This window comes from Zeus faber (genome assembly GCF_960531495.2).
Source record: "Zeus faber genome assembly, chromosome: 18".
In the NCBI taxonomy this organism is placed as follows: Eukaryota; Metazoa; Chordata; class Actinopteri; order Zeiformes; family Zeidae; genus Zeus; species Zeus faber.
In genome coordinates this window covers 20,759,696-20,774,938 of record NC_137210.1, presented here as the reverse complement: position 1 = coordinate 20,774,938, position 15,243 = coordinate 20,759,696, and the positions used below count along the sequence as shown (strand labels likewise).

At 46.6% G+C, this 15,243-nt stretch overlaps 2 protein-coding genes across 3 annotated transcripts in view; both read left to right on the top strand.

The window, feature by feature from the left end:
- Positions 1 to 288: 288 nt before the first annotated feature.
- On the top strand, positions 289 to 3,370 carry tmem177 (transmembrane protein 177). 2 transcript variants are annotated; one of them, XM_080019300.1, is made up of 3 exons: positions 289 to 337; positions 1,769 to 2,043; positions 2,282 to 3,370. In XM_080019300.1, the coding sequence occupies exons 2-3, from the start codon at positions 1,843 to 1,845 to the stop codon at positions 3,011 to 3,013; spliced, it is 933 nt and encodes a 310-aa protein (XP_079875426.1). In that variant the 5' UTR covers positions 289 to 337; positions 1,769 to 1,842; the 3' UTR covers positions 3,014 to 3,370. The 2 variants fall into 2 exon arrangements, with proteins under 2 accessions (XP_079875426.1, XP_079875427.1); XM_080019301.1 differs by lacking the exon at positions 289 to 337 and adding an exon at positions 345 to 483.
- Positions 3,371 to 6,469: 3,099 nt separating this feature from the next.
- LOC307243923 (tyrosine-protein phosphatase non-receptor type 4-like) overlaps positions 6,470 to 15,243 on the top strand; it is a gene marked incomplete at its 3' end in the record, with an annotated part of 79,640 nt that continues 70,866 nt past the window's right edge. Inside the window, 1 exon segment of the mRNA XM_080018892.1 lies at positions 6,470 to 6,682.

Here is a 15,243-nt window from a genome sequence, read left to right as displayed (position 1 = left end):
AGAAGAAGAAGAAGAAGAAGAAGAAGAAGAAGAAGAAGAACAACAACAACAACAACAACAACAACAATAACAATAATAATAATTGTTATATATAATTGTTATTATTGTCAGTTTGTTTTATTTCGTTGTAATCTTGAGCTTGAACTTAAACCTTCCAGATATTATGATATATTGCTAATGTACATAACTGGATTGGCTGTCGATTGAAAAACCGTGTCGAAAACCGTCGTAAAACTGTCGCGAAACTGTCGTGAAACTAGCCCCACAGTACTTTCAGGCATGAGCGCTCCCTTCCATAGCAACGCGCGCCGTGGCCGCTCTGTCCTCGCCGAGACGTGTGAGTCGTGAAACACACTGCGGAACGAAATGTCTTCTGTGTTCCACAGGCTACGAAAATACTTATAATACTTAAAGTTATCGGTCCGTGTACAATGTTTTGGATGTTCTAGCATATTACGTCATATAGATATTTTGGTCGAATTGGTAGGTCACGAGTGGCTAAGTGTACCCTTGCTTAGTGATGGTCTATCAGCATGTCATGGTGCCATTCATATACTTGTACTATACATGACTGTGTTGGACGATCATATTACATTATTAAGCATACATATATGCTGTACTACGACGATATAGTTGTACATAACATACATAGGCAGATAGTGTATCGATATGCAGATATACACTATTATTGTGTTGAATTGTTGATGCAGAGGGTTGTTGTTAATTGCTCCATTTTAGGGTTTATTGTGATGAATTATTATCCATAAATTATTTATTTATAATTGTCGGCGTTCGGATTTTTATTATTCCCCTCTGAGCTTTTCGTGCTGAAGCCGTCTGGAGCGGAACAGCTGCAGAAGCTATGGACAGAAACTGTTGAGGTGTCGTTAGAACGGCGACGTCGCAAACATCTCGCGGATCGGGTTTCATCCCAAATCGACCCACATACGGAGCAGGAAGGAGTGAAAAACCGATTTCATTTGACCCAAGTTGCCGAACGTGCATCGTGCATCGACGCGCCAGCGTTCGAAAGCTAATGCCGAGTTGAGCTTTAGAGTAAGACGTTTGTGACATCATCGTCCAATTTGCGGTGCGCGGTGTAGACTCCATCGCTCTGGAGTGGTTCTGGTGACATCACCTGGTTGATGTCGGCCATGCTTTTTGATTGATATTTCATCTCTTTGGGTCTTTTTGTAAATGAAGACATTGTATTCTGACATAAGCCCATGTTGGATGCGGCGTTACGGTCCTCCTTACTTTGCGGGATTCGCAAATAAAAACCATTAATCCGCAGAAACCCGTCACCACGTCGAGTCCACCCGACTGTGGGAATGAATGATGCATTCATGTGCTGCGGGACGCGTCGGAAAACTAGAGCCCGTGAAATTGTAATTACTCACAGAAAGACGTCAACGCATTTCGGAGTTCATGGAAACGTTACCTCTCGGAAATTGAATCTACTGAAAGGCGTCACCACTAAAATTACCTAAGTTCGCTTCCATTCACAAGCCTCCAGAAATACGTCATTATTGCCCAAAAGGACACCAAACGTCAACTTCCGTCTGATAGATAGATAGATAGACCTAACACGATTAAACTGGACCCCTTGTATTACTGCCTGCGGCCTTATTTACTTTATTATTATTGCCTATTGTTTTGATATGAACGGCTGAAACATCAATCCAGCTTGATAACACAATGTCAAAATAGCTCTATGGCAAATTACTAATTTCTCTCCTATACTTGCATACATCCTCTACACACACAGATGGCAGCTGAAGTCGGCGGCACTTGATGGGAAGAAAACCAAACAGCGTATAAGAAAAGGAGAAAAGGGACGACATGGCATCCCCTTTCCTCAGGTACGCCGTACTTCTCCAGAAGTACCGTACTCCGCTTGTCATCGTGAGCTGCGGCGGGGTCTTCACAGCGAACATCTTCTACCACGTCCTCCCCGACATGTCCTTCAGACAGCTGTACCAGGCCTGGCACAAAGGACAGCCGGTCACACTCTCTGAGAAGCTGGGAGGACTCTTTCAGCAGGTAGGTGTGTGTGTGTGTGTGTGTGTGTGTGTGTGTGTGTGTGTGTGTGTGTGTGTGTGTGTGTGTGTGTGTGTGTGTGTGTGTGTGTGTGTGTGTGTGTGTGTGTGTGTGTGTGTTGTGTGTAATGAAACTGTATGTGATTACTTGACATAGTTGCAAATGTTTTTGGTCTCCAGTGGCAATTTTTTTTTTTAACTGTAGAACCCGTTATCATCGTTGTATTTGTTCTTCTCTGCAGGTGTTGAAGGACTATGGCATCAGCTCACCGAGCAGCTACTCTGCTTTCGCTTGTTTTGGCTTTCACCCCGTGTCTGCCGGTGTCCCCTGGCTTCCTGCGGGGGCCCAGGTCGGCATCCCCGCCAATTTCAACAGCACGGCGGGCGACACCGGCGGAATCACAAACCGAACCATCTTCATCAACGGCAAAACAGTAGAGTGGGAGAGCGATTCTGGCACCTCGCTGAAGGACGCGCTGGTTTTCTCCACCGAGGCGCAGAAGTTTGCCATAGCGAGGGAGGTGGCCCGCTTGGAGTCCGGAGCCCCCGTTTTGAGCGCTACCGTCGCGCCGGTCTGCCTGGGGGGCGTTTGGGTTTACAGCGTGGTTCTGAAGCAGATGTTCGGGTTCCACGCCGGGCCGGCGCTTTATCGCTGGGCGGTGAATTTTCTGGCGCTGGGCCTGGGCGGCGTGTCGTATTTCCTCACCTCCGACGCCGTCAGCCAGCGGATCGACTACAGCGCCGACCGGCGCGCGGCGCAAGTGTCCCGCGACTATGCCAAGGGGGGCGTGGAGTTCTACGACAAAATCCTCTCCCGGAACAAGGCGCTGCGCTCTCTCATGGGGCAGAAGGGAGAGGAGATGTATGCGCCCAGCGGCAACCTGTTCCCGGCTCACATCCTCCAGCTGAAACACGCGCCCTACACCTCCAGGAGGGATGGGATCCTCACTTTGCTGAACGAGGAAAAAGCATGAAAAGTGTGCGTGAGTGAGTGCGAGAGAGCGAGGGACTGGAGCCTCATCTGAGCGAATGCAGTCGGATGAGTCAGTTAAGTCAGTAGTCAGTTTAAATTAAATTTCGGGGTTTCACATTCCGCACAGGAATTTTGAATATTGCAAAACTCTTTGGAGTGAAAACACTTGTCTTCGCAATCCGACGGCAGGGAGATTTTATGTGACGAAGCAAAATGTCTTTGAGGCTTGAAACATTGATTTTAGGATTTCCAGACTTGGGAATTCCATGACCAGTCATGTTTGTGTTTGCTGTACCTTATTTTCTTCACAAAAGCCTATGTATTTTTCATGTTCACATACACTGTCTGAAAAGTGCAACTTTTGTTGTGTTGTTGTTCATTGTCTCCCTTAGGCTTCTTGCTTTGATTTCTTTATCATTTTTCAATTAATTCTGGATAATATGTTGAGGCGCTAGGCAGCAACAGTCTCTCAGATCACAAAAATATATTTTTAAAGGGCAATTCAACTTTCGGTCTCCATGTTATTTCGATGACCCCGAATAATTTTAGTCTAGCGATAGCGATCTTAATATCCAGCTTATTGGGTCTCATATCTCATTGTATAGTGCTCGGGGTCATCTACGTTGCCCATGTGCATATTAATGAGGTTCAGATATGGGGTTTTAATTACATCTCAAGTCGTGCACCCCGTGGGCCCACCTAAATATAGAAGCATGTAATTAATGCTGTCACAGACACATGCTGGCAACACCACATCTCCGCGCAAAGGTAGAATGCGCCATGAAAAAGTATGTTTGGAAAAAATGGTACCCGAGCCGTGAGGATTTTTCTCTCACGCTAATCAATACATCATGCAGTAGGATGATGGGGAGGGGGGGGGGCGGCTGGATTGAAGATTATTTCCCGATAAGCGTTTGTGCAGTAAATGGAGAGGAGTCCAAAACAGACAGGAAGCACCAGGTGTTGGGTGGGGCAACAGACGGGCGTAACGGGGGGGGGGCGGTGTAACATCCCTAAATAGGACACACGTACCCACCGCTGCCTGCTGAAGGCTTTATGAGCAGGAAACAGTATCTGAGGTTTTACTATGGATCCACTCCATGAATCCAAAAATGAACGGGTGTCTGCCAGTTCCCTGACTATGAAGTGGATTTTGGGTTAAGTATGCTGACAATGCTGGGCTCATCCATTGTCTTGGTTTCGCCACTTCAACCGCTGTCTCCTGGAAGTGACAATGGTCCATTGTTTGTTGCGCGTCAGAGAAAAGTACTTTTTGGAGCCACACGAGGTCAGCATTGCCCATGTTACCAGTGCCCACACGAATCCGCTCGTCTAGGAAAGAATTTAGCGTTCTGGGCAGATAATGGTCAGACTTTATAGTTTACGTTGACTTTCGTTGACATCAGTTAATCTTCACAGCACTCCCTGGATTCATGTTGCGCTTATGATGCGCATCTTAAATAAAAGTCATTCGTCATTAGTCACATTCGCACAGATTTTCCGCAAATGCACCCTCTCAGGAATCGACACCAATATCGATTATGTTCGGTTTGTTCTAAGCAGTGCTGCTATGTAAGCAGTGCTTTTATAGCAGGGTTGCTTTTGCTTGTCACCTCGTTCTCTACCGCTAAAGCTGCACAAGCATACTGATCAATCATTCAGCTGGTGAGTTGGGGTGGGGTTGGTCTTATTACGTTGTTACCGCTTCCATTTACTTTATCTGAAAACAATATCCTATCATTTCACAAGAGCAATCATATTACACGTGATTAGTTTTAGATTTGATGAACATGCCATTCATCCCCAAACACTTTTTTTTAGACAAGAGTTATAGTATTTCAAAAATCTATCGCCTTTCTTATTGTTGATAAAATAAGAAGTTTTAGAAATGAAAAAAAAAAAAAAAAAAATTATACTATTTGTACTTTCCACTCCTACCCATATTGGGCTCAGGAGTTGTCAAAGTCAGATGCAAAAGGTTTGCTCCCTGTTAACTTCTGTATATATGTGTACATACTGTATATTTTATTTTATTATAAATATTTTGATAAAAATATTTTTTGTTTTTTACGCCTACTGTTCTGTCAACTTCAACACCCAAATTATCCCCCGCGGTTAATACTGTTATCTTAACATATACCGGCTACGTAAAGAACAGATGGATGCTCCTGGATGAATAATAGACCCAATAAAATAATGAGACTGAAATTATATGTCTGAATGGGAATGGGATTTTTTAAGATATAGCTTTTAATGGTTTTAATTTATATAAAGTTTTAACAATCGACTTTAATTGTGTAGAAAATAACCTTGAATGAGGGGAAAAAAACAAACCTTTAAACTATAAATTTCGTCGTTTAGTATCCAGAAGAGAATAACCAGGCTGTTTTGCCAAGGAGTATTTCTTTTTTTTGCCGAGCAGTATTTAGTTTGCACTTTCGATTGAATTGCAGATCCTAAGATAAGATCAAATACTTGAGCTCGTGTAAATCGAAATTCGAGATTCAAGAGGTTTATTTGTCACATACATATACATACGTTCAAACATATATGCAGTGAAATGTCTTCGCAACGCACCCGGAGATCACGCACAATAGATAGTAAACCGAACATGATAGCTAACCCTCATTCCTAACTGAAACTAACTGATTCCTAAAACGTAATGCAATAAGTAATGAGAATAATATAGATCAAATAAAATAAAAATGAAATAAGACTCAAAACGGTAATACAGAGTGGGGGATACGAAATAGGAGTAAAGGGAATAGAGGTGTGTTTATGGGACAGGCTATTTGTATATACAGACATGTGCAGCAAAGTGCATGTGGAAAAAGTGTGAATGGAGATATTACAGTAGAGAAAATGCAAGCGCATCCCTCTCCTGCAACTCGGATCGTTCCCAATCACATTCCGGTTCGCAATGTTTCGGCAAAATAAACTCAAATATGAAAAAAATAAAAATACAACAAAACTAATACAACTCGTGAGCGCGTCCGCCCCAAAACCCAGAGGACGAAACAAGCGGCGCGCCTCCGGGCCGGGGCCCCCGCCCCTCCGCCCCGGCGACCCCCGCCCCGCCGCCCAGCTGGCCCCGCCCCTCGGCTCCGCGGCCCTGTCGGATTGCGCCACTCCGCCGCTGTGTCGCCGCCGCGCACTGCAAGCGAGGCAGCCGCAGAGCTCAGCGGACTGGCGGAGCTGGGGGGAGCCACCGACGCAGCGTTTAGTCCACAACCGACCCGTCTTCAGCGCGTACGCCGCTCGCCTTCTCCCCCCCCCGCCACCACCACCACCACCCGTTTTATTCGGCCGCCCCCTCACCAACCCCGGCGAATGCCTCGGATTATAGCCGTCGTTAGCTCCGCCTGAGGACCCGGCCGGTGGTGGTTCGCGTCGGCCGATGCTGACTCGGGCTTCTCGGGGGCTCGGAGTACTGGTCGCGGCCGATCGAGAGGCGGCGGGATCCGGCCCGGAGGAGGCCCCGCTCCGCTGGGCGCGGAGGCTCCCACACGTCCCGACGAGGATGCCCCGGATGGTCCGCAGCTCGGCACAGCGGGTGAACTGAGCCTGGATGTTCGCTCCACACCGGCCGACGCCAACCCGAAGCGTTTCCCCCCCGCGGTAAAACGAGGTTTTGTTAAAAAGCTGGCCGCCCCCGGAGCGGTTTATGACGGTAAGGAGGTGAGGGGGTGCCCGCTGCTCTGTGCGGAGCGGTGGGAGCTAAAACCCACTGAAATAACCATTAACAACCACCCCCGCACTGCTGATTTTATACGGATCTATTTTACTTATTATTATATCTGTTTTTAATATTGTTTATTTTGTGCTATTTCTTTTTAGCATGCATTCTGTTATTATCTATTAATTAATAATTCATTTATTTTTATTTTTATTCATCTATATCCTGAACGCCCAGGGACGAGTACAGTACCATCATATTTTATCCGGTGTTGTGGTGTTTAAAAGCGGCCAGTGAGTGTAGCTAGTGTTAGCTAGCCGCTCCGGAGCCCATTCAATCCCGCTTTCCAACACTGATCCGTGTGTGTGCTCGGTGCGCGTCGGTGCCCCGTCGCACGTCCACGCTCCGACCCGTCCCCCCGTTCAAATGTCGGCGACGGCGAGCTCACGCCGCTTCCCCTCCGACCCAGACCCGCCGGGACGACGAGCCTGCGAGCCGGGAGGACCCTCGCAGGGGGGACGCGCTGCCGGACCCGGTTGCTTCACGTCCCGTTTGGTTGTTCGATCCCGCCGCTTTCTCGACGTTTGGATGCATTGTCTTGTCCTGGTTTTAACTCGGTTTCCTCCACGGACTTGATATCATGTCTTTGTTTTTGTTTTTTTTCGGACCCATTCATTCTGTTTGTATTCACTTTTTATTGAATATATATGTGCAGAATGTACAGCATTGCTTATCTCATATTGCATACTGCACATTGCATGTTTTAGAAACATCAGAATGCTTGCAGTGATAATCTTTTTTTTTTTTTTTTTATTGCAAATTTAAGACCTCCCCCTCCCCTCCAATATTTAGTAAAGACGCATCATTAATCGCTCCATTTTTATTTTATTAAAACAATTTTTTAACCCGGATAAGTGATCAGATTTGGCTCAGGTTTTGTCGGCCAAAGCCTGTTAAGTGCGTGTTTCAGGATCGACGTTTGGAAGCTGTGATGAAATGTCCTCTTTTTTCTCGATGACGTAATCCCCCTCCATCCCTGCCACATCTTTTGGGTCGCAGTGGTTTCCTTTCCTGCTGCTGCTGCTGCTGGGGATCATATGGGGAGGCTGCTCTGTCTTGTCTGGGTGCGAGAGAGATATCTTCAGCTTTTACATCTTTTTAAGAATGGAAAATCTCCCCTCATGCAGGGATGTCGGTGGCCCGCCGCCTCAGAATCCCGTGAACGTCAGCTGCGGGATTCGGACCCCCTTTCTTTCCCTCTTATACTGTCATCTTTCTCCCAGCGTTGCGGCGTCCGCCGTGATATAAGCGCTCGTCGTGTTCCATAAACCTATAAACATGTCGTGATTCAGACACCTGTTTTGCTCATTTGACACAAACGCGGCTTAATACGAAAATAGCGGCCAATGGTGAAGAGAAAATGCCAGGAAAAAAGGCCAAAGGATGATCAGTTTATGTGCACCGTCCTATGCATGATGATGCACGCCGACCTTTCTACCAGCTATGAACACACACGTATTATACCTCCTTTGGAGTAAGTGACCCTGTAATTTAGTAAGTAACGCTATAGTTATGTATTGATAATTAAGTCTTTATCATGCACAGGTATGTTTTGGATTTCCAAGCACCTGCCTTTAAACGGCTATCGTGGCTGGGAATTTGTTAGGCCTTCTATGCAGTATATGTATAATTCATACAGTAACAATGTTGATGTCAACTGGACTCATTGAAACTTGGCTGTAGTAGATGTCCTGCACCAGCCCGGGCATTGAGAAGATTGTGAAATTGAAGCCCAGTAAACACCTTAAATCGGTTCTCTTGGCACTGGTGTTTCCAGCGTGCACATTGCCATTGTCATTTACAGTAAGACAAAGTACTTGTGACACAGCAACGGCAGCATCCCATGCAGATCTTAAGTGGCATGTTGAGTAGCAAAGCTAGTTGGCTTTTCCATAATTGTCAGATAAACTGAAACCGTTAATGGGAAGCGACTCACAGAAGTGTTTGGTTTTCAGCCCGGTAAATGAATAATGCATTTGCTGCTGTTATTGCGCCTTGTGATGAATGCATGATAATTCCTCCTCCTACATTAAGGTCACGGATTACAAACACAAGACTCCACTTTCTTTGCCCCAGAGCCCGGTTCCGCCGCCGCCCCGTTCGCTCATTGGTTGCCGTGAGCTCTTGAAACCCCTCATCGTCCCTTACTCTCGCCATCTGCGATGATGCTGTCCAGAGCTGCTGTAGCCCGTTGGTCGGCGGCTCCGTCGCTTTTGATTGCCGGAGGGGTTGACCTCCCACCAGGACTCGGCACGACACAGTCGAGTTTGGAATTAGACCTTGAATCGAAAACAAACAAAAAAAGACAGTCTTCCATTTTCACCGAAGACGACGGAAAGAAATCAAAATGTCCATAGATTTCAGCTCCGCCTATAAGTTCCGCCCATGAGTGATCTCAGCGCATTAGCTTTCGGGTTTCAATTGTGAGAGAGAGAGAGAGAGCTCGTACAGATGGGAGGGAAAGTGGGGAGGGGAGTGGTCGGGAGAGGAAGACATGAGTGCGGGGGTTGGTAGACGGGAGGAGAGGAAGAAGGACGTGGAGGGTGACACAGGTGTGGTCGGGGTAATGAGGATGAACTGCACCTGCTCGCGGAGGGCAGGCACGTCCTGTGGGAGCGGGAGGGAACTCGGGTAGTGTCGCAGCCCCGGGCGGCCTCCCCAAATATGAACGACGAAGACGGGTTTTATTATTATTATTATTATTTATTTTTTATGCGATACATATTCATATCCTGACAAAAACCACCCCACGTTCCCGTTCAGGTGGTCGTACAAATGCGGGCGCTCTCATTCCCAGTCTCGACAAATCCAGTTCTCCACAGCAGCCATTTTGCCAGAGTACAAGGCGATTTGTCTGCGGAATCTGTACGTTTGTCCGCCCAGACATTATGGTCCATTTCCGTCCGGGGCAGAAGTCGCTATTTAGGGAAGGAAAGTGTTATCATTTATTCACAAGCCGGCGGGATGATTCTGCCGCGCTGCCATCCCAGCGTTTTTTAATGGGCCTGCCGACGGGCGCGAGCGCAATTCCGCGTTGTCCGCGTTGGTGTGGTGAGCGGAGAAGTTCCACCGTGCACTATGGGATGTGATGGGGCGAGGGCGACGCTGTGTGAAGCAAGCAGTCTCCAAACGCATTTTTCCCCAAATCTCCCTTCACGTCTCAGGGTCCGTCAACAGGTTCTTCCGTTTTTTACTCTGAATGGCTGAAGGCTGTATATGGTGTGGTTTTGTTAAATCCACAGTGGCTCTGCAATTATTTGAAGATTTTAGTTAAGTGTGTGTGTGTGCGTGTGTGCGTGTGTGCGTGTGTGCGTGCGTGGGTGCGTGCGTGCACGCACTTTCTCTTTCCAGAACTGTTAATTTAGGAGGCTGCCGTCTTTATGCACACTTAGCTTTAGTTGTTATAGTCCAATTAAGCTTTAGCACATCGCACCGAGTCGAGGCGAAGGCAGCTCGGTCTGTTCACCCGCCTCTCACACGCTCGCCTTGCCCGTCTGTCTCTCTTTTTTGCCTCGATATCTCGATCTGGGTTTTGTTCCTGCGTTAGGGCCCAATCTCTCCGTCTTTCTCTATCTCGCGGCTTCTCGCCTCCTTCCCCCCCCTCTATCTTCCCCTGACAGCTCCGGTCTGGTTTGTCTGAACGGTGAAAGCCACACCCTACCACCCGGCGTGGTGTTCAGCCGGGGCTGACAGTTCCTAGTGGCGGTGTGACTCGAGGGTGACCGCGGCTTAAAGGGGGGGGGGTGAGCGGAGACGCAGGGACTTCCATCTCGATTCCGCAGCCAGAAGCTCAGTGGCAGGTCTCTCTGTTGGGGGGGGGGGGCATATGCAACTGGTGCGCTGTATTCAAGTGTAATATCTGTGGCAAACAATCTATTGCCGTCGCAGTCACGAGGTTAGATGCTTTTATGACATTCCCAGATCAGATCAGATGTGGATTAGCGAAAACGAAGCTGCGTGTGCGCCTTTAAGGTCCCCGGGGCTGCGCGCACGCTCCATTTCATTTGAGTGAGCCCAGGCTCCGCCACGCCATGTACTGACAGTCAGTGACAGCCCTGTCAAAGAGAAGCCTGTTCATGTTTAACCAAGAGGACCAGCTGCCGGGCCCCTTCCATTATGAACCTTTGGAACGCTCACAGAACAGTTCCGCCGCTTGGAAAAGCGCCGCAAACAGAGCCGTCGATAGACAAGAGCCGGGCCGTTACAGTTTACAGTGGCTCCGCTCCAACACAGTGGCTGTTGCTAAGTAACTTGTGATTTTTATAATGGGAGGGAGGGCGTCTCTTCTTCAAGTTCTTCTTCTTCTTCTTCTTCTTCTTCTTCTTCTTCAACCTGGACGTGCGCTATCTTCGACGCTCGGATCGCCGTCGTCGCCGTGAGCAACCGTTCCGCCAGACCCCCTCGCTGGCAGGTCCCCGAGTTCCCAGCCGGTCGGCAGCCATTCATTCCGACGGCTCCGCAGCCAGCGAGCATCCGAGACGGCCAGCTACTTAGCAGACTGTCGCCCAAAAACCAGAGATGGCACAACTTTCCGGCGAGAGATCTTCTCCAAAGCCCAAAACACAGCTGTGTTTACTCCCGGCGCTCGCGTTCGCACCCACAGACAACACCAAGCACCATAACCAAGGTGGGCTGGCAGATATAAGCTCGCAACGTGAGGAACAATTGCCTGAATTCTGAATGCCAGTGCATTTGGACGGGGGCGACAAGGCTCGTGGTGCGGTTTGTAATCCGTCAGTTACGTTACTTCGGGGCCCACGCAATTTTGCGTATCGTGACGGGTTGAGGACTTTTCAAATGGTTTTAAAGTTTTACCATTAAACAATCGACATAGGCGACTCGTGTGCAGGGGGTGGTGTGAGAAGCCTAACTTAAACAGGAATATGTTGATTTTTGTGAGATATAATTGAGATGAATACAAATCGTTTTCAACGCTTGCAATTTTGTTTAAAGGAGAGTGGTTTTGTTTAAAAAAAAAATAATAAAAATTTAAAAGAATGCACGATGCCAGTGCACGGGATTTATGGCGTTTGAGTGTGACGGAAGGTTTTACCAATATTAGGCATCATTCAGAGACTAAACAATACACAAAGTGTTAGAATATATTGTTTTTGTTGCTCCGCCCTAATTCTTTCCAATCATAAATTAATTTCTTTGCGTATTGTACGATGGGAAACACTTTTGTTTCGTGCTCTACATAAATGTGTCCTATGATCTTATTTGATGGATAGGCAATTTGTATGATGTAAAGATACATATATATTTTTTTTTAAACATTAACGTTTCATCTTTAAATGTCAGCTTTATAAATCAAATGGGGATAAGCGGTAGTTATTTTCTCTACTTACCAAATTTTTTTCTCAGTGGCTTGGCACCATTTTTTGATTTCTTTAGCTGCATAATTGTCGTATCAAGGGTCGCCTCTCTCTCTCGCTCTCTCTCTCTCTCTCTCTCTCTCTCTCTCTCTCTCTCTCTCTCTCTCTCCCCCCTCCCCCTTTCTCTTTCTCCCCGTCTCATTCTTACTCATCGCCTTTCTCAGTGTCTCCGTCCAATGTTGGATGTGGATCATGCATAACTAATCGGATGAAATTGCAAATTATGGTAATGCTGGTCCCGATTAGTGACACACAGGCACACGCACACACACACAGCTCTGGGAAATATTCTTGCTTATCCTGAAGTTAATGAAACTATGATTTGGTCTAAATAATTAGACACACCTAAGAGTCCATGCCTGGCCCATGACACACACACACACGCAGATCCTCTACATTAACACACGGACATACGTTTGCTTGGTCACACACTCGTAGCTCCTTAACATGCACGTCATGTAGGGACACACATTTGGAGATTGGATCCTGGTAAAACTCTGCACATGTGATGACTATGTTTTGCATCTCCAGATACGGATCAGGATCTTTAGTGATATAACAATTAGCAAATATATAGGTAATATTTTGCAGGAATTTATATCACAAGTTGTAAAATATTACGTGTTGCTATGACAAGCAAGCAACTGTGGGTATATATTTTATATACATAAAAGATATATATATAGATAAGGTAAATAGGGGGGAAAAAAGTTGTATAGACAAGATCGGCAAATATGAGGCCTGCCTTTAGCTTAAATGAAGGATCCGTTTTGGACCGAGGAGGTTGAGCGGGCGCTGATTGGTCCAGCCAGTGGAAATACGTGTAGCCCAAAAGAATCTGGTAATTGGAAAAGGTAGAAAAAGCCTGAAATTCCTCATTAGGTGTGGGCAGAGGGGATGGGTGATCCCCTGCAGCTGTTAGGAGGTGGGATCTCAATCTGCGGCTTTCATGCACCAGCCCAGATTATAATTGGAGGTTACAGATGTCTGTGTTTCCCAGGCGGGCTGGTAAACAGGCGTTGACTAGATTACAGCTTTCAATCCCAGTTGTCTCTTTAGGACCCGTATGCCCTAAGCAGAGGATGATTTGTGGGGAGATTTTGGGCGATGTCCTCAAGTGGGATGGCGTGTTGTCTGGCGACACAAATTGAAACGTCCATATCTGCTGTATTTTGTGTAAAATAATCTATTACTACCACGTTAGTATTGACGGTCGGGGCGGGAATGTCAAACTACTTTTCATGCCCTCCTGCTCTGCTGATTAAAAGTTGTGGCAGTTTTACCAACCATGTTAAAATAAAGGGGAATAGGGCATGTTTTGTTGCTGTAATATACATGAAAGAAAACCGTTCCAGGGCTTGGTGAAGTCCTCATTTTGTGCTCAGCTCTAACCTTATCCCACCCCGCTTGTGGGTCCCAGCCCTCTCCAAAATGCCGTCACATTATGACGGCAGTGCGAGGACCCATCTAGGCGGGTGGATGGACCGACTGGCGGTACAGAGGTTGGATTAGCGCAGGACAACAGGTAAGGACATTAAAGGATTAACATGATCACTAGGGATGGCCGCATATCCGGGCAGGCTAGATGAAAGGATGTTAAGCAGATGAATGAAGTTAGGGGGAGAGAGGTGAGTCAGTATCAAAACAATCTGTTGCACACAATACCGTATTTCGATACCCAACTAGTTAAACTAGTTTAATGTTTGTACAGGAAATGTCAATGAGCCATGCAATTTTATTTTTATTTAAAGTCGCACGTCAGTATCGGTCAGACTAATCCAATGTTTACCACACAGATTTTAATTGGGCGGGGCGCCCACCTGTATTATCGGCAGCCAAAGTATATTTGTCGACCCATTTTAGCATTTTTTAAGATTTTAATTCTTTCCATCCGTCCGAGAGAACGACGCCGTCGGCTATCGGCCAAAATGTTATGATAAACATCGGTGTCGGCACAGAAGTTCCCAATCGGTGCAACCCTAATTTAAAGGGATGCTTATGCAGAGACTTGTTGTTTCCCCCCCCCCCATTTTAAAAGGGTTTTATTACCTTTTGCTCAGTAATTCAGTTATAAAACAATACAGTTGATATTGGGGGAAAAGTGGATGGAGAAACAGGTGGGTGAATGGGCTGAATAAATGGGTAACGGATTGGGGAACACTGGAACAGGGAAGCTACAAATATAACATGCCTGTCTTTTGAGGTCAAAAGCCGCCATGTGCGTTTGCCAACATAAACCCCTGATTCGTGCGCTGGGACGTCTTGGTCTGCGTTGTGTGCTTCATGCCCTTTCCACACTGCTTTGCCTGAACACAAGTGCTGATGTGGCGTCTAACATGTGAACATGGTTCAAATCAGACCCACAGTTGGCACAACAGCCATTTAACCAACAGGCTTTTGTCTTAACAGGTCAGAGACGCTTGCTTGGAACCTGAAACCGTCTTGCGGCTGATTTGTTGTGGGAATTTCTTTGCCTGGTGGGTGGTCTCATCCCGTGTGTTTGCTTCCCTTATTTAAAAAGATAAAAATAAAATGGTTATGAGCACTATGGCCAAGCTAAGTCGCACCGCTTATAAAAGCTGTGTAATAGTGATCAATGAGGTATTCGTTGGTGGGGAATGTGATGACGCTCAGCCTTGTGGAAAGGCTGCTGACAATAAAAACGTGTCGGTTCCTCAGTACTGCTTTAAACAGTTAAACTTTGTACACAAATGTATTTCTTTGCCTAAGCTGTGTCAACATAATATACAAATGTCATTCAGCGTCCGCATTCCTTCAACTGTTGTGCAGCGGCTCAACAAGGATGCCTATGCAACAGGTCGTCAGTGTACGGGGAAAATAGTGGTATGCTAAAGCCCGTATGCTGTTTTTATTGAACAGTTGGTATCCTGCGTGTTAAACAACCATAATAAAAACAATATATTAACCCGTGTACACACATCTTTGTACGTGGAACCAAACGTACAACCGGGGAGTGGGGTTTTTGATGCACCTGACCTCTACATTGATATGTATTTTGATATGTATTTTAACGAGTGCCAAATGCCAATAGTAAGGTATAAAAATCGGACAATGGCCACCCTCATGATTTGCTGACGTGGGCTGCGTCTGTTTGAAGAG